Below are 25,951 nucleotides of genomic sequence, written 5' to 3' on the forward strand. Positions count from 1 at the left end.
TTGATAGCGGTGTTGAAAGCTACAGCTGATATCTCTATCCTCCAGTGCGACACCAACTACCTTCTGCGACAACGGCTGCGACACCGGCTGCGACACCGTCCTGGTTTTGCTTATGAGACGACCGTTCGTTCCTGTTTCTTTCTATAGTGATAATGAGACTCCATTAAAGCTACATCATTGATAGTTTCAGTTTTGAAATTATTCTTTTTTTACGTAAGCTACCGTTTGCTAAGTTTAATTTCAAATTAGGCATAAAAAGTGTCCTTGTTTCCGACTGTAATTAGTTGTGAGTTGATGTGATCGAGTGAGTAAGTAAAAGAGTGGATATGGTTTTACGCCGCGTTTAGCAATATTCCAGCAATATCGCGGCAGGGGGCACCTGAAACTGGCTTCACAGATGCACCCATGTAGAGATTCGAACTCAGGTCTTCGTCATGACAAGCGAACGGTTTTACCACTAGGCAACATCAACGCCCCTGATGGGATCGACCTGACCTGCTTGACATAGTTGTGTGCAAGACATGTCCACACATATCGAGCGTAAAAACATATTCAAAACCATTTATTCAACACATACATTCTTCTTGTGCACCAATAATTAAAAAAAAAACATATGCTACTAACATAACACAAAATTGGAATAAAACAGAGAAGAATTTTGATGTGTATATATACCAAAATTTATTTATGTAATGTTCATAATATTCCAAGGCACGTTGATGGGGAATCTGGTTCAAAATTCTAAAGCAGCTCTATATACTTTAAATATGTAAATATATAGATATTAAACCATGGAACCCACGAGGACAGTCAGCTTCATTTAAAGGCACATTGTATACTTCATAGACTGTTTAGCTTCGCGGAATATATAGTTCAGGCTTTCGCAGTCCTTCATTCCAATTATAGGCACATGGAACGGACTAAGGGTCCTCCTCTTTAAAGTTACAGGCTTTCTGAACGACGTCCGTATCAATAGTCTCCACTCCGGCATCCCTGGGCGAGCTGATCGCAGCGAAGACAACCTGGCTTGTGTTGTTGCTGTTGTTGCCAGTGAGTTGTTCCCGATGGGGGTTAGCATGCCGAGTTGGATACTCAAAAACTGTCAGTTGTCTCCGAATGCCGAATGCCGAATGCCGTCGACAGCGTCATGAGCTGGCCTCCGTCACTGTGAACGAAGAGAGCGAAAGGAATTCTCAAACATCAAATGCATTATACATATACAGTGTTAAAAAGACGTTTGATAATGTACACTTCTTACCAAAAGGAGGCACACATCCATCTTTGATAATGACAATGAGTGAGTGGGTTTAGTTTTCCGCCGCTTTTAGCAATATTTTAACAATATCACGACGGGAGACACCAGAAATGGGCTTCACACATTGTACCCATGTGTGGAATCGAACCCGGGTCCTCGACTTGACGAGCCAACGCTTTAACCACTGAGCTTCCCCTCCGCCCGATGAGTCTAGTGGTTATGAAAATGAAAATCCAAAAACATATATATGGTGATCATATTGTGATTTCTGCTTGTTTATTTTGTTTCATGCACTCAACAGTGTTCCATCTACATGGCGGCGGTCTGTAAATAATCGAGTCTGGACCAGACAATCCAGTGATCAACACCATGAGTATCGATCTGCGCAGTTTGGATATGATGATATGTGTCGACCAAGCCTGACCACCCGGTCGGGTTGGTCGCCTCTCAGGACAAGCGTGGGACCAGTTCTAACCCGAGATTTTTGATATAATGGCGAATCACAATGTAACCTGCTCCATCTGGTCGGTCTTGTGTGGATGGATCTTCGGAACAGTCAGCAACCTCATTCTGTACCGACGGCTGCAACATACCAAGAGACATTCAGTCAATGATGCATTCAGTAAGAAATGTCTTCGGCCCACGTATATAAAATGTCAGTCTATGAAAAAAGGAATTGCAGCATAAAGTGCAATGGTAACAGAAACTGCGTACTAAAATAATCGATCCATAATGTAATCTAAGAGTAAGACAATAGGAGAGAGATTACTACATTGCAAAGGATGAAATACGTAGTTATTATTGCTGTACAAGGGTATATATATCAAATATTTTTGCGAAGATGATACTATTCATATTTATTTAGGTTCCAGTATTTCAATGCACACAGGTCCTGGGTTGACCAAGCTGTACTGTAATGCCTAGAAGTGAGTGAGGTAATATTCAACGTTTCATCGGCAGCATTACAGTGCTATGTATGGTAATGAACGAATGAACGCCAGCAACATTCCGGCTTAATCACAATGGTAGTACTGATGGAGTTACAACACGTAGTAACGATACGTAGGCATTGCGGACCGTGACTTAGGTGTGCGTACAAAAGTCGAGATGGCCGTCGTACCTGTGACGGGACGGGTGATTGGACCTTTTGCGGTGACGTAATCTCTTGCGAGACATGTAATGCTAAATCCTGTTCCGTTCCCTGTGGTTGGATATGGGACGGGACTTTCTGTGGGACAATTGTCAACATCTCTTGCTGGGGCGGTGTCAAAATATCTTGCTGGACCTGTGTTGATAAATCTTGCGGTGTCTGTGAGAATATCTCTTGCGGGGTCCGCGAAGATATATCATCCGGTACGAGTGTCGGGACCTGTGTCGGGACGAGAGTCTGGACCTGAGTCTGTGTCTGTGTCTGTGTCTGTGTCGGAGTCTGTGTCTGGACGTTCTGTGGCAGTTCTTGTATGATTTCCTGTAGTGAGATGTGAGGTGGGATGTAGTCTGGCAAGCCACGGGGATGGGGCGGAATGGAGGGAAAAGTCCACTGTTCTCTTTTACGGTCAACCGTCTCTTTGAATACCTTCGCCTCGGTTTCGTCAATAAAGTTTAGGCCAGTCATCTGATTTTTCTGAAAACATAGGTTTAGCATTGAGATAGAGAGGTTTCAACGCAACTCTACAACTGAATTCAACACCAACACACACTGTACACCTGTCCTATTAAAATAACATTTAGCTGAACGAAGAAATGGTTAAGAGGTGAGAGTTGAAAGAAATGTTTGGACGACTGGTGTTTACCTCTCAGTTAGCAATATGACAACTATAGCGTGCCGGGGGTCGATTCTGGACCAGACAAACCACTGGGCGACAATGTGAATAATAGGCTAAGGTATTCCATGATGAGGCAGGCTATTCTTTTAGATCTACCCTGACTATGGTTCCAACGGGAAGACTGGCAGTTCATAACTTTGGGTTTATTCTGCCAGTGAAGTCTAAACACGTTTTATTAAAAAATAAAAATAAAAGTTATCCATCTTAGGAACGCCCTCTGCCAGCAGTTACATTTTTCAGATTTACAATACAAAAACATTGCCAATAGGGATTTGCAGAATGAAATTACAAGATCTTTTAAGATTGTGTGTATATACTATATATAAGAATAAAACAAAAAACAATTCAGTGAGCTCAACATGTATATATACATGTTCAAATAAAAATTCATTTTGCAAAAGTGATGGTAAGACTAAATAACATTAAATCCAGATTAATGGGTATACAACGACAGTATTTACACTTACAAAAATCATTACGCTGAGTTGTATATAAAGAACATTCTAAAAGATTTTGTCATGAATTTCCACACGGACAATCACAAGTTCTAGTAGCATTACCACGGGAGGACAAGACTTGGATGCACGACTCCCAATGAAAAAAACAACATGCATGTGGCCCCGAAAATTTGGTCTCTCGGAATTTCAAGAAATTCAGACACTTTACACAGCTGACTTACTGGAAACCATGACAACGACAAGAACTGAATTTTGTTTGGGGAAGCTGCATGGCACATGTTATGTCAAATGTTGTATGTGGTATAAAGGCATTGTGTTTCCACTGTGGTGTTCTGGAAGTCGTGGGGCGTATTCTGTAAATGGTCGCCGTGTTCAGATATATAGTGTATAAGAAGGACCATGTATTGAGACCATGCAGAGGAAACCTTGAAAGGAAAGTATCTCGTTTTCGCGTTGACACCTTCACAAAAACCAACAAAACCTCTCAAAATTAATCAAAGAGCACAGGGGCACAACGTCATTATATGTCAGAAGACAATGGCGACAACGCAACATTTTCAGGGTCAAACATCATCGTTTTGTCTCCGTATATCATGAAAAGGGCATTAAATGTGTGTGAGGTAAGCGCAATGGATAAAGCGCCTGCTCGACCCGCCGAAGACCTGGATTCAATTCCCAACATGGGTACAATGTGTGACCATTACATGTGCAACAGCGTGAAAATGTCAAGAATGGTCAAAATGCCCTTTGGGTCGATGTAGTACCTGTGTTAATCGGTTTGGAGTTTATGCAATGGCTTTGTGACAATGTCCCTTCCAAGGGCCTAGATTTTCGAAACTCTCTTAGCGCTAAGATACAAAATGTAGTCGTAAGTGCCACACATTAACATTAATGTACGACTATCTTAGCGCTAAGAGAGCTTAGAAAATCTCGGCCCAGGATTCCATAGTGATACTGTGTACATGAGGCTCACCGCTCCAGTCAGGTAGTGGAACCGATCACTTTTCTGGATGTACTTGAACTTGTTGTTAATAATGTGCTCGTGTATCTCTTGCCTCGTCTGAAAGTCCAGCAAAGTAAGGATTAAAATAATCACGCACACGCGAAGGCACTCTCCTACCCAGAGTTCCATGCGGCGAACCAGCATAGAATCTCTGCCACAGGCCAGAAAGATGTGACGACTCCTCACATCTTACACAGTTTATTCTATATAATATGCACATTTCTCAATATAATATACACATTTCATAGCTGTTTCATTTTTTATGAGTCTACACATGTGATTAAATATCGTGGTTAAGATGGTTCAGTTTTACTGAGAAAATATCCAAAAACCTGTAACACTATTTCGATTTGCGCAGCGATCCTTTGTTTACACGGGTTGTACGGCTCCATGTGCTGTCATCAAAGCCTTATGTAGCCGGCTTGAAATATAAATATGTATTGTCATAAACCTTATTGGCGTACATGTAGAAGAATATTTATGTAACAGTGTAAAATAATATGAAAACCTCGCCGAATCGCTTGCGTTATGCCAGTCTCAGCTTATCTACGAATATGCGCATTTGTTTGCAAACAAGAGAAAAGTCCGATCACGTGATATGCAAATTAGCCTGTGGCAGTGATGTTATCTGGAGTCATCGCTGCGCCGGAGTGTGATACGAAGGGTGAAAGAAGGCGACTCGGAATTTGAACCAACTGTCGGTCTACCAGTACTGTCATCGAGAGATAGGTTTGACGTTTTTAACAACCACGGGTTGTTTGGAAGAAGAATAAGATAGAACATCAAATACCCCTTGGGCAATAAGTGAGAGGTTGGTTTATAACCCTTCCGACTGGTCTATTTCAGTTCTATTGGTTACATTTCCATCCATGAAAGTCCAGAGCCTAGATTTTCGAAGCTCTCTTAGCGCTACGATAGTCGTTAGTGCCATACATTAATATTAACTTACGACTATAGGAGCGCTAAGAGAGCTAGTGAAAACAAATAATATAATGAAATGGAGCCCTGAGACTTGCCACATGTCTAGACTTGCGTGCGCTTTCTTGGATATATGTACTTCAGGGTCTGTACCACAGACTAGGGTTTCAGAGGCCCGTGCCCTTCGTAAGAGGCGACTAACGGGATCGGGTGGTCAGGCTCGCTGACTTGGTTGACACATGTCATCGTATTGCAGTTGGGTAGATTAATGCTCATGTTGTTGATGACTGGATTGTCTGGCCCAGGCTTGATTATTTACAGACCATTGCCATGTAGCTGGAATATTTCCGAATCCGGCGTTAACGAAATGTGTGTGTCACCGTAGTCTTGGATTAAATAGCGAAGAGATACGTTACATAAATATTTACCAGTTTCTCGCGATGCTAACATTCTAAGAATGGTAATTACGGTACTTCTGACACGATTGTGAGTATTAGATTCTGACATGAGTAAAGTAAGTCTGCACCAGGGCTTTCGTTCCAGGGTTCGATTCCCCACATTGTTATAATGTGTGATGCGCATTGTGTCTCCCGCTGTGATGTTGCTGGGATAGCTCTAAAAGCGACATAAAACTAAATTCACTCACTCACTCCACAAAAAGCTGAAATATTATACCGGAATATAATGTGAATAATAGCGCTAAACCGAACTCACGTACTCACTCACTTTCTATGAATCAAATAAGAGAAGGACAGTACTAACCATGAGGCTATATGCCTTGAAGATGTACCGTTTCCCTGGGTGGTCTTTGATAAAGCATATAACCCCATATCCCTTGTGTGCCCACGTCCTTGAACCGGCGTCAGTGACATCTGCGGTCAGCACCTCCACCACCCCAGCTGCTCTGATCTGCAGAAGCGAAACACAGTTTGATCAACGCGGGTATATGCTGATACAAACAAAGCGTACCACACACTTCATCATTAGACAGACAGACAGACAGACAGACACGTTTGTTTATTCAGGAAAAAAACACAGTCATACAGTAATGTGCACATGGTATTGACAGTTTAGAACACATTGTTTACGAGGAACATTTCTAAAGCGCTGAAGTACAGAGTACAAAAATATACTTGCGTCTTTTATGACACAGTTGTTATTTGTTTTCATAATTTCGATCATCAGTATTTCTGAATATATCCAAACTTTAAATCAGCGAAACGTTCACACTTAGAGAGTACATGTACATGAAATTAATCTTCAGTAATATGTATGTCCTCCAGTTTACTAAATAAACACAGTCTCTCGTGGTGATAAACTATATTGTATTATATCTGCCAGTGCCAACTGCCAAAATTAAAATTACATATAAATTTCAAAATTTCGAAATCAGAATTTACATATCTTTCCACATTTAAAAAGGACGTAAATTAGGGTCGGTGGTCAGGCTCGCTGACGGATGTCGCATGCCATCGTAATCTAAATGCGTAATTCGATGCTCATGATGTTGATCACTTGATTGTCTGATCCAGACACTATTATATACAGACCGTCGCCATATAGCTGGAATATTGCTGAGTTGCGTTAAAACAGCAAACCAACTACACCCAGCTGCTCGGTATATGAGGCCATTGCGTGAAAACTGTAAGGAATGAGATTTTCAAACGAGACTGACAACCCAAAGTCTTCGACATCGCCGTGATGACCGCATCGGTGTCGTCTGACAAGTCAAGTTGGGAAGTGATGTAGAGTTAACGAGAATTAACAACTCGGAATATATGTTCAACCTTTTGTACTCTGTTGTCGCGGATTGTGTGGGCGGATCCTTTGTCGAGATTACTGTGGAACCTGGGTATCACATTTACTCACATTTATATCAACTTCAGCGTGGTTGCCATATTGTCTTCCATGCAGACCTCAGAGTGTACATTTGAAACATTGATCCCCATTCCACTGTCATCCATAGCAGAATAACAGCAGTCTATGGCATTTTGGCCAGGAGGCCAAGAGTAGAGTGTAAGATAAATTTTACATGTTCAATACTTTTTTTCTGAGCGCAATAATCTTATGATAATACTATATACGCTTTCATACACAATTCCGTTGAGAATGTTGTCAAATGCAACAGGTTCTGTTTGGGACCACGCCCTTCCAGGTAAGCACAGACTCCCGCACCCTGCCGGGTCCAGACTCACCCGGGACCCGGACTCGCAACCCACTGTCTGGCACCCACAGACTAGCACGCACTCACCAGCACACAAATGTTATCCTACAGCAGTCAGTATGAAAGCCCATTCAGTTCATGTATACGTTTCGCGGACTATGTTGGACTAGTCACGCCATGACATACGTTATTATAATGTGTCTTCCTATATTCATCATCTATACAACGGAAATAGTGTTGTTCAGGACATTAAACACGGATCATATCTCACAAAAGAGTACGGCTAGAACAGACAATATTTACCATTTGTAATAAATGACACTCACATTTCTGCGAAAGACATGGTTGACAGTGGTCGCAATAGATCTTTCTCTTGTTATGACCGATAATCTCGCCAAACGTTTATCCACTTGTTCAAATTTAAATTATTTGATATATTGAAACTTAACTAACATAACGCTATCGCATATCCCAACATAGTGTCATTGCGTTATTTTACAACATACAAGATCCATGATATATATCCACACACTGACATAACGCTATTTTACAACATACAAGATCCATAAGATATCCCCACATACTAACATAGCGCTATTTCACAATACACAAGATCTGTAACATATCCCCGCCCGCCCCCCCCCCCCCCCCCGTACTGACATAGCGTTATTTTACAACATACAAGATCAATGACATGTCCCCATAAACCGACATAACGTTTTCTTACAAGATACAAGACCCATAACATATCCCCCACACTGACATAACGCTATTTTACAACATACAAGATCAATAACATATCCTCACACACTGACATAACGTTATTTTGCAATATACATACAACTGCGTATCAGCGTATGTGTATATGTGTAGATACAACACCGTCATACAAATATCCCAAGTCACGATTAGTATTTAGAAGCGATACAGGTATTGACTAAAGAGGGGGATCCGGCCTAGATATCGTTCTACACATGGTATGTATTACATAAACGTGTCCTTCGCTTGTCTCCTCTATGTAGACTGTAGATATCATATCTGTCTACGTACCTCTCGCCGGCGTCCCACTAAGTATTTCAACAGGTCACATTGGGCTGTCGTCAGGTGAATGGAGCTAATTGTGTGAACTTCAATCATGTCGATATCAGACCACATCAAACGCAGTACATTTCAGGTGTTGAACATACTGACATTCATGTCAGGTCGCCTCGTGCAGAACGCCACGATCCACTTCCTTGATAGAGTGTGCCGTGTTGACGAAGATGACACAAGCAATACCGCCAAGGACGGGGATTCCCCGTCGCCAATGTCGTTGCGTTGTGTCCCACTGACGTGTACGCTCTGTGTGGAAGGTGTTGCAACGACGTCAGGTGTCGATATCTATCGACAGCTAATCAACATCCTGTGCAGGTACATTCGTGGGCTTTCTGACGGCGCGTTTGTTGAATAAATTATAAACCGGATTGTAATGTAGCCGTTTTCAGTGAAGCGGCGCAGGGGAGTGATATACTTGAACAATGCCTTATTTATTCTTCGAGAACGAGAATTTGCAGGAAAGAACTTGACGGAAAGCTTCCTTGTGTAACATTAATCTTTAAAGTATTATCTGTATGGTATGTGGTTATCAACAATGCATAGAGGTCGAAGGTGCTGCCACGATATGCTACGGATATAACGAAATCAAAGGGACAACTACTACTGCTGCTGCTGCTGCTGCTACTACTACTACTACTACTACTACTACTACAAACTAAGGTTATAGCGAAATCAGAGGGACTACTACTGCTACTGCTCCTGTAGTAGTAGTAGTAGTAGTAGTAGTAGTAGTAGTAGTAGTAGTAGTAGTAGTAGTAGTAGTTCATACTACCGCTATAACGAAATCAAAGGGACCACCATTTTAGTATGTTTTCACTGTAGTTCGTTCTACGCATTTTGAGTACACCATACAGTAAATCAAGTCCAAGTAAACCGGGTTCGGTATATCCCTCAGTGCGTGATAAGCGTGGTTGTTACCACAGTAGTTTATTGTGAGTGAGTTTGTAAGTGAGTGTGTCTTTACGCCGTTTTTAGCAATATTCCAGTAATATCACGGCTGTATTTTGCGACACGTGAGTTGTGACACGGGAAGGAAACGATGCAATGGCGTCACAACGAAAATTAGGTACATACTGTTGAGATATGACAGGATATTACACAGATGGCAGAGATAAAACGGACTGCCTGTTCATGAATATTCATTAGGCTGTTGTGTTATGAATATGTATAGATGGCATGGTTTCCTTCCTGAATAAATGTATACACAGTGTAAAAGTTTTTCTCGCTTCTCTTCATCGGAATGTAAGTCCCAGTTTCCATCATATGAAACGCGACACAGAGTATATTAGCACATCACACCATTTAGACACCATGTCTGTCTCATACAAATTCACGACACGACATGGGGTTGTGGGGTAGCGAAGTGGTTCAGCGTTCGCTAAGTCACGCCGAGAGCCCGGGTTCGTTTGCCCTCATGGATACAATGTGTGGAGCCCACTTCTGGTCGTCCCCGCCGTGATTTTCCTGGAATATTGCTGAAAGCGGGGTAAAACTATTCTCACTCACACTCCAACAACTCTCCAACAGGACATTGTACACATTAGACATCACGACAACACGGTGAGCCTTCACAAATTCATCTGCTCAGCCATAACGAGAAATGCCGGCGCCATGTGTTGTTCACAATCTATCGTAACAAAACTGTATATGTTGAGTTATTCATGTGTGAAATGATCCCGTTTCCATGGCAACAATTGTGAAACAGATACGGGCTTGTGCCTTACTTCACCACCTGTTCTTCGTGAATCAATGACGTCATCCATGTGCATGTTTGCATGTACACTTTTTCGCACATTTCCGTTTTCACAATTTATTGACCTAACGTGAATCCATACTTGAAGCTCATGCCTTCGTGTGTACATTCGTTCGCTCTCGGCAGTTATGCATTATTTTTCAGGCAGGGAAATGCAAGAGTGAGTGAGTGAGTGGGTGAGTGAGTGAGTGATTTGTACCACATCGTGTCTTCATGAGGAATGTCTCGTTCGTGGAATACACTCAGAAGGATTTGGGCGCATAAAATACGTCTATGAGTGAATCTGCTTGTAACACTCTGAGAAACACTCTGAAAACGGGTTGATCGAGTATCGCCTGTTAAAGCTAAAAAGGATTAGATATATGTGCCGATTCATAATCGTACTGTTGCTGTTTTCCTGTTGACCTCTGGCGTGTTTAACATTACGTATGGATGCGGTGAACTTGTGGATTATATCGGCTATTAACGCAGCAGTATTCCACCTATGTGACCTTTGGCCTGTAAATATTCGAGTTATCTGCGTGACACTGGGGTCAGATGTAACCCGGACATCCTGCTGGCTATTTTGCCCGTACACTTACAGTATCTTACAACTCAACAACCAGTCAGATATATCGAACGATATATACCGCCTACTACTACTGCTGCTGCTGCTGCTGCTGCTGCTGCTGCTGCTACTACTACTACTACTACTACTCGCACCACCACGACTAACATTACCACCTCCACCACCATATATATTACAGGATTGTTCGTTCCAGACACGATTAGTAATCGTCATATAGTTTTAAATTTGCCAAGTGCGGCGTTAAAAACAAACAACTACTTCTCCTTGGATGATACCACTTGCACAAATACAACTGACTCATGTCAAATGATAACAAAACGTTTTAATCAGTGTCGATCTACTGTTGCACAACTCCACACAGACATGCATACATGCATTGAGGAAATGCCGCTGGTGAATTCCGTTTCCTCGAGTATATGTGAGATGCCAGTTTATATCCTGTGTGAGGTCATCTGTACCTCAGTTTCGAGCCCGGTACCTCGGGCGAGGCTTAACAACACAACTCTCTAATTTAGTCATCAAGAGCTGTAAGGCATGTACTTATACAATGAAACATACCCTTACTGCTAGACGTTGATGGATGTTGGCCTCAAGTGAGACACAAGACATGTCGTGATTCAGAAATAACAGAGAGAGAGAGAGAGAGAGAGAGAGAGAGAGAGAGAGAGAGAGAGAGCATTTTGCCCATGTTTTCAGCTACTCCACCACTCTAAATATACTGTACTATACATACTACATGTATATATAAAGAACAACCAACCAACCGAACAAACATGAAATAATTATTAGATGGTGTTGTAATTCAATACGTATATCATAGCTGTATTCCGGACCCTAAGTTCGACTATGTTTAGCAAAGTTATTTTTACAGAACGCGTGTAAGTTTTAGGTCAGTTAGGTTCGTAAGTTTTAGTCCAAATTCAGCGTTTAACGCCAGTAATTGCATGGTGGTGGTATGCAACGCAGAAGCTGAACAATAAAACATAAAACATCATAAAACATTTTAAATAAAACAACATGAACATCGATATTTGCGGGATACAACATTGTTTCACTGGTTTCCTGTTATGGAGGGGCTATGGGGTAGCCTAATGGTTAAAGTGTTCGCCCATCCCTACATGGATGCAATGTTTGAAGCCCGTTTCTGGTGTCCTCCGCCATGATATTGCTAGAATATTGCTAAAAGCCGCGTAAAACCTTATACTCACACGCTTTGATAAAACGACTCATCCAATTATAAACAACAGACTTCGTCAGGGAGCTGAAGTGCCACAATGCGACCTTGGAATTGCAGAGTCCAGGTTATAATTATTCGAGAATTGCTCTTGAGGTAGGAATTTACAAGGAAAACATTACCCATGCGTTTCGGTGTTACGAGGGCACGCGAAAGGTCATGCAGTAAAATATGAAAACAAATCATTTTCCGTGTTCTCTCATACCACATATTACACAATCGTCATCAAACATGGATTGTAAACATGTATAGCTACGGGAAAGCATTGCTTAGGTGCGTTCAGTTCTTAAAATTACTAAAATTCTTGGACAACAAAAGTGTTACGTATACGATGTTTAAGAGAACACCTGCCTTTACAGACAAGTATTTCAAGTATTATTACTTAAAGAAACAGTTTCAAAAGTTTTCTAAAGGGTGTGTGGCTGAGTGTCTGTTGATGTATTAATCTAAACTTTCATCTTGGTAATTATTTAGAGTAAGATTGAAACTCCTTTGTACGAGAAAGGTATTCAACTCATTGAAAGACTCGACATATAACACCATATATGTAATTCTTCAATGTGTGAGTGAGTTCAGTTTTTCACCACTTTCTGCAATATTTCAGCAATATCACGGCGTCGGGCGCCAGAAATGTTCTTCACACATTGTACCCATGTGGAGAAATCGAACCCGGGTCTTCAGCATGACGAACGAACGCTTTGACCACTAGGCTACCCAACAGAAACAATTCTACAGTGCATGTTGTGTATGCTTTGTTGGTCTGACTCAGTACCTCGGCTCACACATGTCAACGTATTTACATTGCAAGGACAAATGGTCGTAATACCAATCACTGGATCGTCTCGACCATCTCTATTGTTTAAAGACTGTCGTCACATATCCGGTAGACTTGCTGAGTGCGGTGCTAAACAACATACAAACGCTGAAAACGAGGTGAAAGCAAATAAGAAAAAACAGGTATATTCTAGGATAGTAACCAGGTGGAGTATTGGATTCCAACCATTTAGCGGATGCTGACACGCACTAGACGCAGAGCCATGTAATATACTCTTTATGGTTAGGTATTTCCTACCTAACATTCCCTACACTCAACTGGCACCGTTTCACAAAGCCATCGCAGCGCAACGACTGTCGTAAGTCTATGTTACAGGGCCTAGATTTTTGAAGCTCTCTTAGCGCTAGGATAGTCGTAAGTTAATGTTAATGTATGACACTTACGACTATCTTAGCACTAAGAGTATGGGAGATACGGCAGTCATAGAGCTATGATAGCTTTGTGAAACGGGACTCTGGTTTTATGCTGATGATCACTGCATTATCTGACCCAGGGCCTATATTTTCGAAGCTTTTAAGGGGCAGAGATAGTCGTAAGTGCCATACGCTAACATTAATTTACGACTATCTCAGCGCTAAGAGAACTTTGAAAATCTAGGCTCTGTCTCTTTACGACATAGCGATCTTAGCGCTAAGACTATCTTAAGCCTGTGCTGGAGAATTGGAGTTACAATCACTGTAGCGCTAATATCACTTTGTGCATGTGGGCCCAGGTCCCTGGTACAGTGCAGCCAAACCTCGTTGTATTGAAACTAAAGGATCCTCCGTAAATACTTCGAATCATCCGTGGTTCGACAAAACTGCAAAATTATGACTAAAACATGAACATGAGGGACCAAACACTTATCCGTACCTTCGGCTTTAAAACATTTGACAACAGTTTGTATAAGTTCAGTGTCCGATAAGAACATATCCCATCGAATCTTGTAAAGACGGTTTACGCGTCTGCAAGTTTTCTGAGTGATGCAGTATGAGGACATTACCGTCCATTGGAACTTGTATATCTTCTGTTAAATTGAACTCTGTGAACTCGTGTGTTATGCGTGTGACGAATTCACGATGCATTTAATTAATTATGACATTTCATAGTAACAGACACAGTTGCCGTGTACTGAATGCAGGATATTACTGTGTCCCATTTTTCTATATGCATGAACACATAACACGTTCCTCATCAGCGGCAGTATATATGTGAATGGTGCACATATGTGTGTGTCTGAAATGAACATATGTTCATATATAAATGCAATGAAAGAGAGCCCTGAGAGTCGACTTGCCACATATCAAAGTGAGTGAGTTTAGTTTTACGCCGCACTCGGCAATATTCCAGCCATATGGCGGCCGCAAGTAAATAATCGTGTCTGAACCGGACAATCTAGTGTTCAACAGCATGAGCATCGATCTGCGCAGTTGGGAACCGATGACATGTGTCAACCAAGTCAGCGAGCCTGACCACCCGATCCCGTTACTCGCCTCTTACGACAAGCATGTCGCCTTTTGGTTACTGAAGACCTATTTTACCCCGGATGTTCATGGGTCGCCAGATATTCTAGACGCGCATGGGCTTTTTGGATATATAACAGACTGCTCCATATGATGTAAAGATATATGTATGGCTATAAAATGGGGATTACAGATATTTCGTTAAAATGAATGAGTTTAGTTCTATGCCGCTTTCAGCAATATCCACCAGACACCAGAAATGGGATTCACACATTGTACCCATTCGGGGAATCGAACCCGGGTCTTCCTCTACCGTACTGCCAAATATATTCAAAGGCATGGCATTATTTACTGCAGTAACATATGAAAAGGTGTCCTTTAACTTCTGTTCAATGAACATAAAAGAATCATACCTCAAAACCAAAAACGGTACGTTAAATGACCCGAGGCTCGTTTCAGCATAAAAGTGACAGTTTTAACAGCAGGTGGGTGAAGAGTAGAGCTAGCCCGGTTTGAATGTAAAAAGACTCGGGATGTTTTGAAATAGGACTATGGTGTAGTCATGTCATACGACAGGAAACAGATGTGACAGATCCAAATAAATGACAAAGGGCGTTCGTGACAACGTTCCCTACTACTCGTGTCATTCCGTGCCATTCCAAAATGCCGGTCATGGAGAAACACGAATGGCGTGGTACACGTGAATGTGTGCTTCGTGAATTCGTATTAACAGGTACTATCGGATGTAAAGGTTTGCATGTGCATAGAATTTCATGTATATATAAATGGATTATGACCACTCCTTCGGAAGTTAGAATGGTATACATCGCAATGACTGAATTTCTCTGGTAGCAGCAAATGAGCTCATCTGAGTTAACTGATAAGGGTCGTTATCACATACATTTTATTTCCTTATCCGACTACGAAAGCCAGTATTACACACTTGTACATGCGTACAAGGAACCACTTACTAAACAAATATTCAAATTTGTGGAAAATGGCCACAAAAAGAAAACTTGTTCTTGGAAAAGATGTTCATGGTATTCAGGCATGAAAAATCAAACACGACTCTGTCGTATTGTTTCTCTCCCAGCCTCTCTCTCTCTCTCTCTCTCTCTCTCACACACACACACATGTACACACACACACATGTACACACACACACACACACACACACACACACACACACACACACACACACCAAAACAAAAAACAAACAAAAAAACATAACAAAAAAAAACAAACATAACAAAACAAAAAAAACCATATTTTTTTTTATTCATGCTGATTGTGTTTTTTAAAGTCAGATTCAACACTGAAGAATGTTAAACACATAATGGGCAATGTGCGGGACGAACTTAAATACAGTGAAGGTGGTAAAGGTTTATACTTTATTTGGGACAGCAATTTCTCAGTTAAGTAAAGATTCGGGGACTTTATTTGGGTTGAGTTCCGTCCACGCTCATTGAGTGAGACATCTAATCGCAGCGCTCTGAGAGTTGGTCGGATCAAATATGAGACCCAAGCCTCTGAAAAGTTGTACTTTACTGAGAAAGGGTTCTCGTAGATATAGTATATGTGTAAATTATATTTGACCCAGTTTTCGCGGTACATTTTGTAAGACTGCGTGCACAAAATATAATAGACTAGGTAAATATGCAGTCCAAATCTTTTGCGAGTGAGAATTTATTTACAATCCTGAATCATTTCAAAATGTATTGGTTCTTTATATGTTGCTGTTTTAAGGTACTTTTGCAAATTAAGTAGATCAGAATCAATGCGTCCAAAACACTGACGCAAGGTAGTTTTTTTATTATCTATGTTTGCGTAAAAACGCTGGTTTCTGTGTTAACGCGAACACTGTGACCACGTGCACTTTCCTATCAAAAGGGCCAGTTTTGATGAGACATATACCTAGGGATATGTCTGGGTGTTATTTTGTGGACAAAGACGTGTTTGTAGTGTTAAGTATGTGTTTGTGTCCAGTGAACTCTTGAGCACCATTCTGTACTGTTAGTAGTGCATGCATTTTACATGTGGTAGGATGTGTTCGTACGTTTCTGTTTCCTTATAGAAGATGCATTTGTCTGTTTATTTTTCATTTGTTTTACAAAGATCGGAATTTACTTTTGTGTGACCTGTTGTAATTCTGTTATAGATCTGTTAATCGTTTTAGATTTGTGGTAGTACAATTTAGAACTTTGAGTGTTGTTTTTAGTACGCTTTTTTTAGTTTTGAATTTGCATTTGGGTACGGACATTGCCACTTTCGAAAGATATTTTTTTTTGTTTTGGTATGTTCTGTTAGTTTAAGTGCCGCTTTCGTTTCCAAACACACCGATGTGGGCAGGTATCCATTTTTGTCTAAGGCATTAGATCCTGAATGTTATGTTTTGGTAGAATCTCGTTTATTACGTTAGTTTGTATGTTTGTTGGTTTGTGTGATTTTTGTTTTTTGTTTGTTTGGTTGGTTGGTTTTGGGGGTTTGGAGGGGTTTTTTGCTTGTTTGTTTGTTTGTGAGTGTGTGTTTTTGTTTTTGGTGTGTGTTTGTGCGCGCGCGTGTGTGTATGCGTGTGTGTTTGCATTCATAGTTTGCTGTTCCCAACATCTGTAACTCCGCAATTAGCGCTCGATATTAAGATATGACCTGCCTAGAGTTCAACGTGCCCTGCTTCCGATGAATAACGGGTATTTCCGGGGGTGTTTCCCATGGTGATTAATTACAGACGTGTCAGTCTGTCAATCACATTCATCAGACACAACAAGCAAAGACATCATGATGCATACAGAAGCTTATATTGTTGTAATGAGTGCTGGTTATTGGTTGTGTGATATATATGTTGTATTTCAAAGTGACAGCTCGTGAATGACTCTTATCTCAATTATCTTGAGGAAATAAAAGCAAGAAAGGTATGATATTTTATGAATGACAACTCGTGTATTACATTACCATGCGACATTTCGATATAGATTCCTGCTGTTGTCGGTGTGATCATTGACAGTTATTGTATGCAAATAACAAATCAACATGACTTACAATGCGTAAAAATACGCGTTATGCATCATATAAGAACCAAAACCATTAATATTTAAGCATTTCAATATACATATATGAAATGCTATTTTTGATATAGCGTGTGTGCGTAAATGTAATTTAGAGCGAACGTAACCTAAGGGGACTAACTCGTGCGGTATTGTTTTGTGCTCGAATGAAAAATAAATTGTTATTTTATGTACGATTCGTATGATGCTAAATTCGTGACCTTAGCCATGTGATGTGGACGAGGGTTTGTATTTGGTACAATTTATTTTTACAATGTATAAGGGAAATGCTCAATAAATAATCAAAATATACAGTGGAATATACGCTCAGATTCGATACGATAAACTGAGTTAACACACCTTTATTAGAGTCGGTTGCATCAGGATTTGGGAGAGAGGGAAGACTGGCGAACGATTACCAGATCACGTGACTTTTGAGGTTTGCCTACTCTTTTACAGTCTCTTTTAGTACACAATCATTTAATTGTGCTGACCTACATGGGCACTCGAGAAAGAGATCGTGCTGTAGACATCTGAATCACGACAGGAATTCAAGAGTGTGTCCAGTACACTGACGTACTGAAGATTCTATTCTTCTGAGTAAATTGTATCCTGCTTGATTTTCTGCTGGAAAGATCACAAGTTTGAGATATTGTCGCGATAATTTGTGCTTAACACAAATTCTAATAATGTTTTTGCATACGTTAATAAATTATAAAATAATTTCTTTGACTTTTGTTGAAATGAACGTAAATAAATACCACGAAACTAAGTAAATGGCTTCAGTTTTACGCCGAGCAATAATCCAGCTATATGGCGGCCGTTGGTAAATAATCGAATCTGGAGCAGACAATCCAGTGATCAGCAGTATGAGCATCGATGTACTCAAATGGGATAAGATGACATATGTCAACCAGTTCGAGGAATCTGACCACCCGATCCCGTTTGTCGCCTCTTACGACATGCATGCATATTATCACGTAAACAGGTTGATTTTTTAAAGTGAAAAATGTGCATATGACGTTTTGTTGATATATCTTCTTGGGTCTCAAACACACTGACTGCTTGATTCCAGTGTATGAGTGAATTGTTATTATTTTTCTTTTCTTTTTCACATCGCATCGGCAATTTTGTAGCCATGCTGCCACCAGGAATGTGAATCAGAGCCATTTTTGTGTCATATTCGTGATTTCGTCGTTTGTAGAAAAGTGTACTGTGTTTTGTTTGTTGTTAAACACCACGCTCAGCATGATTCCGCCCATATATTGACATTGACCAATATTTAATGAAAACTGGACCAGGCAATCCCGTGATCGATATCATAAACAACAATCCACATTGTTGGATACAATGACAGTCCAAGTCACCTGTCCTGTTTATAACACCTTCTAAGTCCCCGTATCGTCAGTATAGGTTCAATTCCCCACAGTTACAATGTGTGAAGAACATTTCTGGAGAAAACCGCCATGTTTTTGAAGAAATACATTTGTGTTGCCCAAAGCAGGATAGAACCACTCTCACTCGCTCACGACCAAGGATTTTTTAAGAATCCCCACGGGGTAACAAAGTCTTCAAGAGTCCACCATGTTCATGTTCTCAAGAGCCAATCACATGAGTGTCAACACAGATGTATCTGCATCGGAACCACCGAGGACATCTTCAAGTGGCTCCTTCATCACACTCGGCCCTGCGGGTCTACCTCAAGGCTGCTTGAACCTCATCACACGGCGGACTGCAGTAGCTAAGTTTGGACCAGTAAACGAACCATCCACAACACACTACATATTCGTAGAGGAGTAGTAAAGATATTCCACTCATGTGTCATGAAATGGTCGCCAGTAACTTGCAAATTGTTTAACGTACAAACGTTGAATGTCTTTCTGTCAGTTGCAGCAACACTTTTATTACGCAAACGTTAAAATTTGAATATTCTTGTGGGTCATATCATACCTGGAAATTATCTTATCAATAATACTTTGAGTACCACAACATTAAATAAATGACAACATTTTCAAAGGGACGCCTTATTCATTGCAATACAACCCTGACCCTTAACTCACATTTTTCGCTCATGGACTGTGTATATTCACGTAATTCATGAAGTCGCTTCGTTTTTACGTTAACTGCATACACAATCGGTTGATAAACAATTTTACGCTCCTAGGTTCTGTATTTTAACGTCATTCTTGAAGTTGTTTCGGCAGTGAATGTCACAGATTTTAAATGTTCGTTTGAAAATATTGCGCCGATGAAAACTGATCGAAGAGAACATAAAGCACTTATCTGAAGCGGCCGCCGGTACACGTGGGGCGGTTCAACTTTGAACTGAGGTGACATTTCGTCCTGAAATCACTCCGCTAGCGACGCCGGAAAATGAAACTATTCTTATAATAAAATAGAATTATATTATCTTTAATATCAGTCTGCAGTTTAAAAGTAGCAATAGTAATGTAGTTTTATTCATAACATTACTCGTGGATAATTCCTTGAATACATAACAGATATAGAATGAAGCACTATTTCGCGTAGCGGATTTATACGCACAATGCGGCTTCTGTGACGTCACACCAGGAAGCGACTTTGTCAATGTATGGGCTCACATGTGTATTTTTACCTAGCTCCGCCTACCGCGGGTGACAGCGTTGTAGACCGAATTACACGCAACAGTACCATAGCCAAGCGAGTGGGAAGGAGGTGGCCTGTGAGACGATCAGATACACATTGTCCAGTGAACTGTCCCATTACGTTTTACAGCGCTAATCAGGACAGACGTGTGGGGAATATACATGTGTTAGCAACCACTGTCTGGCCACCGTAGTACCGTGGAATCATTGTATCATGGATGGAATATCGGTCGTGTGAAATGTGTGTTATACCATAGCTGAACATTGTGATCGGATTGGTAACAGTTCTTTGAGACGATTGGCATTTATGTTTTCAAATTGACAGCTCGAACGGCAAATGGAGACGTATTAACATTTGCAGCTACTTGGAGTAGAATGGTATTCATCTTGTGACAGTTACTTGCAGCTAGCATAACACCCGGTGGTACGGTCGGCTACCCCCGGGACGTCATACATCAGAGGGTGGATTACCCTAGCTCGGAAATTATTCCTTGGTGTGATGCCTTCGAAGTCTAAGGAAATGGCTGATACCATGCGGGAGATGACACGTGCCCCCACCCCAGGGCGACTACGGCCCCGACCCACGGGGCGAGGGTTGTCCGTCCATCACAGCAGACATAACCTCAAACATAGGTTTGAGTTGGTCAAGACACTGGGAGAGGGGACGTATGGAAAGGTCAAGTTGGGGATTGAGAGAAACACTGGAGAACAGGTAGGTCATCGTCCACCCTTACCCCACCCCTTTTATGACAGCCACCCGTTTCAACACACCCAGCCCTTAACTGGGGGTAATAGGGATTCGCGAGCTGCTTTTGTTGAATTAACAAACCTGACAATTCAGTTAGTTGCAGTGCCACCAAATATATTTTCTATTAGCTTTCATTTCTTCATTGTTTCTTACTCTTAATCTCATGTTATTATGAGAGTATGCCTCCTCATCTAATCCTCATTGTCTGTAGTCATCTGCTCCCTTGTCATCACTGGATCACTGCTGATTTTCCTTTCAATGGCTAAATGTTATGCTAGAGGTAGTCATACTTACTTGTGTAAAATACTATCCCAGTGCTATAAAGTCGGAATCAGCTACATGATTAATGAATTAACATAAAATTCACCAGGCTTTGGCGTTCCAGTAGAATGTTGTTTGGCATTTAAAAAATATGTGTTTGTTTTATGAATTTGCTGAGATATTTCAGAAAATGGTTTGCAAACCTGAAACATATATAGGCAGAATAGTCACAGTGTACAAGGGGGGCACCTCTCTTAAAGCCTCAGATTCTTTAGCTAAATACAAACTAACTTGTGCTTGAGAACTAGTTACAAACCAGTTGGTAACACCAAGAAATATTATGATTTTGAAATATGTGTGTGTGTTGTTATGATAAACAAATCTATAGTAGTAGCAATGTAAATACACATTTTACTATACTCTTTTCTGTATTTCTATTGTTTCATTTCTGGTTGTAAATTTGAGAACTAGACCTCTTAGAAGAGAGGAGACAGGCAGTTTTTAAAAGTCTCATTTGATGTTGTCATTAAGAGGACAGATCTGACTGTCTGTAATTAATAGTCACATAGTGTCCAGTCAGTCTGACCATTGTCAGATCAGAGCTGTTAATTCGTGTCAATCACTATCTGATGGACAGCTATAGACAATTAACTACTGGTGAAGTGTGAATTGCACAGCCAAGAGGGCAATATGGCTATTAGCTCCCAGACACTGAAGATCATTGTGTTCTCCACACAGCACATAGTAGTCTTTATACTTTGCTATATTAGCTATTTTCAGAATATGAATAAGTGTAGTTTTACGCTGCTTGTAACAATATTTCAGCAGGGAACACCAGAAATGCTCTCTCACATTGTGCCCCTGTTGAGGGCTGATCCCATACATTCAGTGTGACAAGCAAACACCATAACTATTATGCTTCACCACAGAAAACTTCTGAAATATGCTTTAGTGGTAAAATGTGGCATACCAAAATATCCAATAATATTATGAGGTTCAAAGAAAACTTAGTGATGTGAAGATGGAACATAAATTCAATATTGTACCATTTTGACAATACTTTGTGACATTTTGCAAAGAATAAAATGATGACATTACCCTTGATTGGACTGCATGCAATACTTTATGAGTCTGTATAATAGAAACTTAACATTATGACAACAAAACCCTAATGTTAATAAAACATTTTAAAAAGATATTTTTAATTTCAGTATAACAGAATATTGTACAACAGCTGCATGAAAATGTCCTTGATTAATGTTATTTGTAAAAAATTAGAACTTATAACAAGGGGACAATAATGAACTGTGATTTAATGAACTTAGCACATAGACCTATTCTTTATTGTCAAAGAAATCACTCAAAACAAGGATTAATGAAAGTGGGGCATGTCAGTCTGTCTTGTGATTTAATGGACAGTTAATAAACCTTATTTGAAGAAAACAAGGAAGAGATGACCAAAATTACTGATGACTGTTTCTGTGTGTCTGTATAGCACAAGATGTGTGTCTTTGGCAGTACCATGAAAGTCGTTATTTATTGAAGAATAAACTCTCAAGGCAATGGGCTGTATCTTATTATTTTGGATTATGGTTTTATTGGCTGGTTGTGAGCCTATGCAAGGAACTTGAATCTTTAGACCCCTTGTCCTTGGTGAAACGGCCCTCCATTGTTATCCTGTTCTCCTAAACGGAAAATAAATTGAACAAAGAACCGAAGCTGTGGATCAGCATGGCAGAAGAAGATGGTAGATCCATGTACAAATAATTTTAATCTTGTAGAATGCAGCCCTTGTTGCCATTTTTCTGTATTAGCTGAAGAACAAACATAATAGTTGGATTTTGACATGGGCAAGATGCTTTTTGGGTTTCACATCAAAGTCAGCACATCCCTGAATCTGTGTTCCTAAAAACATAAGGATGCCTTCCTTTGGAAGGAACTTTCCTTTTTTGGGGTTCCACATGCATGGGGTCGGGCTGTGGTTGTCATATTTACACTGCAGAATGGTTCAGTCCCCTGATTCATGGAGACAGACAGGTCTCTATTCATTCAAGGTAGTTTATGAGCTATGGCTGCTTTTAAGAGATCTTTGTATTTTCATTTCGGACTGTCATCAGGATTTCAATCACCAATAATTCTAATTTTGTTTTCATGGACGCTGGAATGTTGTGGATACCAAAAGGCTTAAGTTTTGGTGTATATTTCCAGACTGTTAAATTTATTTATTGACATTGTTGCCAGTATCCTGTTTTAAAACTGAAATCCATGCTTAAGAGCAGCTTATCGAAGTGCAGTTGGATTGCAAATAGCCTTAAAGTATGTCTCAAATCAAGTACAGTATTGATTTGTGAGAGAATGTAAAATACTAACTACAACAGATGCTAACATGTCTCATATCATCATGCCTGGTGTCTATTTCAAGGAGTGAAATGTACATCATCAATTGATGAAGAATAGCTCCTTCTCTACCTGTAAACAGAACATGACAGTGGTAGAAGTCTGGCGTGTCTACAGTCATGTTCATTTGACAAACAGCTTATGTCATGTCAGCTTATATTGTCTAATATGCATTTTCATGCTACTCCTGAAGACCCATTCTATTCCCCACATGAATACAATATATAAAGCCTATTACTGGTGTCTCCGCTGTGATATTGTTGGAATATTGCTAAAAGCAGCGTAAAACAAAGCTCACTCACACATGAAGGTGTTTATACGAGCCCTTTTCAGTTTAAGTGTGGCTACAATACTTTCGAACGCCACGTCACTAGGAGTCTGTTTGGCCCAACCCCCACTCCCTGCATCCTCAAGATTATTAAAGCCCTAGTTTCTCAAATGCTGGACTTGTTAAGATAAATTGTGAGTCAGTTTATTTTCATACTGTTTTACCCATTCATTTGTACAACTTCCCAGCGCTTGTACATTCAACTTAGCAAAAGTAAATATTTTTCCTGTATCATACAATCCATTTTTGTCCCTAAAAAGTATTATTTCCACACCTGACCTCTATTTATTTTAATTTTCTGTATCAGATTGTTCTTTGCACTTTAATTTCAAGTACTTTTAACGTGCAGACACTATGGGTTGATCCATGTTGTGTGATGTAATCATTGTGCCAAACACTTGTGATTACTCACGTCCTTGCGAACATGTCAGACACTGTTTGATTGACTTATGTACCTGTGGAAGCACTAACGACATACATACCTGTCGATGCATGCACAATCATTGTGTGAGTTCAGCAGACAGATGATCTAAGCTGTTGTCATCATTCACAGCCTTTTGATTGTGAAATATTGATAATTGGCAGGCTGTGCTGTAGACATAAGCATGACTAATTGATTCTGTTCATAAAATGGTTGAATGAAAATACCTGCATGGACCAAAGCCTGGGTGCCAAGGATTGATTTACTTGTCGACTGTATTCATGAGCCAGGTTACATTACTGCAGAATACTTTTTTGTCAGTAGTTGCTGCATAGCATTAGTATTGTACAGTGCCATAGTAAAAAAGATTTTCTGTAAGAACTAATTTTGGACAGGCAAAAACCAATTTAAGTTTTTTGCTGTTTGCTGTGAGCATTTGACTAGACATCAAAGCAAATATAGGGACAAATTAAAATGTACACTGAAAATGATTTAGCAGAACTAACAGCAAACTGTATATTTTCAGTTATTGGTGATGCTTGCATGATAATCATACATGCCAATTACAATTTTGTGGCGACAATTTGAAATTCATGATATTTTATATGAAATTGACAGTATTTTAATGAACTGTATATTGTCACAAGACTGGTATTCTAAGTGATAAGTACACAGTTGTGAAAGTTACTTTTAAGGTTTCATACAAAATAGCTCCCTTTTGATTTAGAGTCTGAATATGCTGGTATTAGCGTTAAATCATGACATGTCGTAACGGCAAATTAGCGAAGGTGTTTGACTTGTACAAGCCATGTCAGAGACGTCTTAACATCACACACCTCTGCAGTTTGGTAAATATTCACTCTAGAAGAAATATGCCTGCAGCAGAGGCTTGTTAGCTGTGCAGCTAAGCCTCAGGCCGCAGACTTTCTCACTCCCTAATGTCCAGACAGTAATTAAACAACCAGAGGATTATCATTAGGTTGGTCAGTCAGGGGCTATTGTGGTCATTTATAAGGACAATGGAATCTGTGGATGAGATTGATGGGGGATGGTTTGTTTAAGGATGTAGAGGGGGATAATAGGTGTTGTTCTTACAGTCAGTCTTTGTTTTATGTGAGTACATTGTTATCTAGACACATCACTATCTTAAGTACAATTAGAGCATGTTGTTAAATATTTAGTTGTTATGTCTTTGTATATATCAGTATATCAGTGGTGTTGATTTGAGATTCAATTTAAGCAATAGAACTGTTATTGTAGATAATTGTTTAATATTTTGTAAAAGGTATTTCTATTGTTGGAATAAAAAAAAAGCTGGTGACTATGGTGACTTGAATCATTAAATTCCTTTTCCATTTGAATTTTTTATTTTATTACAAATTAACCCAAACAATTGATTTTTGCTCAAACAGACATGTTGTGTTGTGAACCATGAAAACATAACGTCTTTTGAGGGAAATTTCATCTTTGAATGAGAAATATTAAGCAGGCATATCAAATTAACAAAAGATAGTGATTAAGGCAATTAATAATCTTTTTCATCAGTGATAACATGATTTTAAAATATTTCTTTTAAAACC

At 40.0% G+C, this 25,951-nt stretch overlaps 2 protein-coding genes across 3 annotated transcripts in view; one reads left to right on the top strand and one right to left on the bottom strand.

Annotated features, from left to right (window-relative positions):
- Positions 1-547: 547 nt before the first annotated feature.
- On the bottom strand, positions 548-9,213 carry LOC137296386 (uncharacterized). Of its 2 annotated transcripts, XM_067828182.1 has the most exons (6): positions 8,675-9,213; positions 6,223-6,369; positions 4,513-4,599; positions 2,376-2,879; positions 1,768-1,837; positions 548-1,165 (listed from the first exon to the last, which is right to left on the bottom strand). In XM_067828182.1, the coding sequence occupies exons 1-6, from the start codon at positions 8,777-8,779 to the stop codon at positions 1,146-1,148; spliced, it is 933 nt and encodes a 310-aa protein (XP_067684283.1). In that variant the 5' UTR covers positions 8,780-9,213; the 3' UTR covers positions 548-1,145. The 2 variants fall into 2 exon arrangements, with proteins under 2 accessions (XP_067684283.1, XP_067684282.1); XM_067828181.1 differs by lacking the exon at positions 548-1,165 and having other exon boundaries at positions 1,613-1,837.
- A 10,942-nt stretch (positions 9,214-20,155) lies between these two features.
- LOC137295802 (NUAK family SNF1-like kinase 1) overlaps positions 20,156-25,951 on the top strand; it is a 72,356-nt gene continuing 66,560 nt past the window's right edge. The window contains exon 1 of the mRNA XM_067827354.1: positions 20,156-20,928. Within this exon, the coding sequence (XP_067683455.1) occupies positions 20,716-20,928 (213 nt within the window). The 5' untranslated portion in view covers positions 20,156-20,715. The remainder of the gene's footprint in view (positions 20,929-25,951) is intronic.

Source organism: Haliotis asinina, chromosome 9, assembly GCF_037392515.1.
Source record: "Haliotis asinina isolate JCU_RB_2024 chromosome 9, JCU_Hal_asi_v2, whole genome shotgun sequence".
Taxonomy (NCBI): domain Eukaryota; kingdom Metazoa; phylum Mollusca; class Gastropoda; order Lepetellida; family Haliotidae; genus Haliotis; species Haliotis asinina.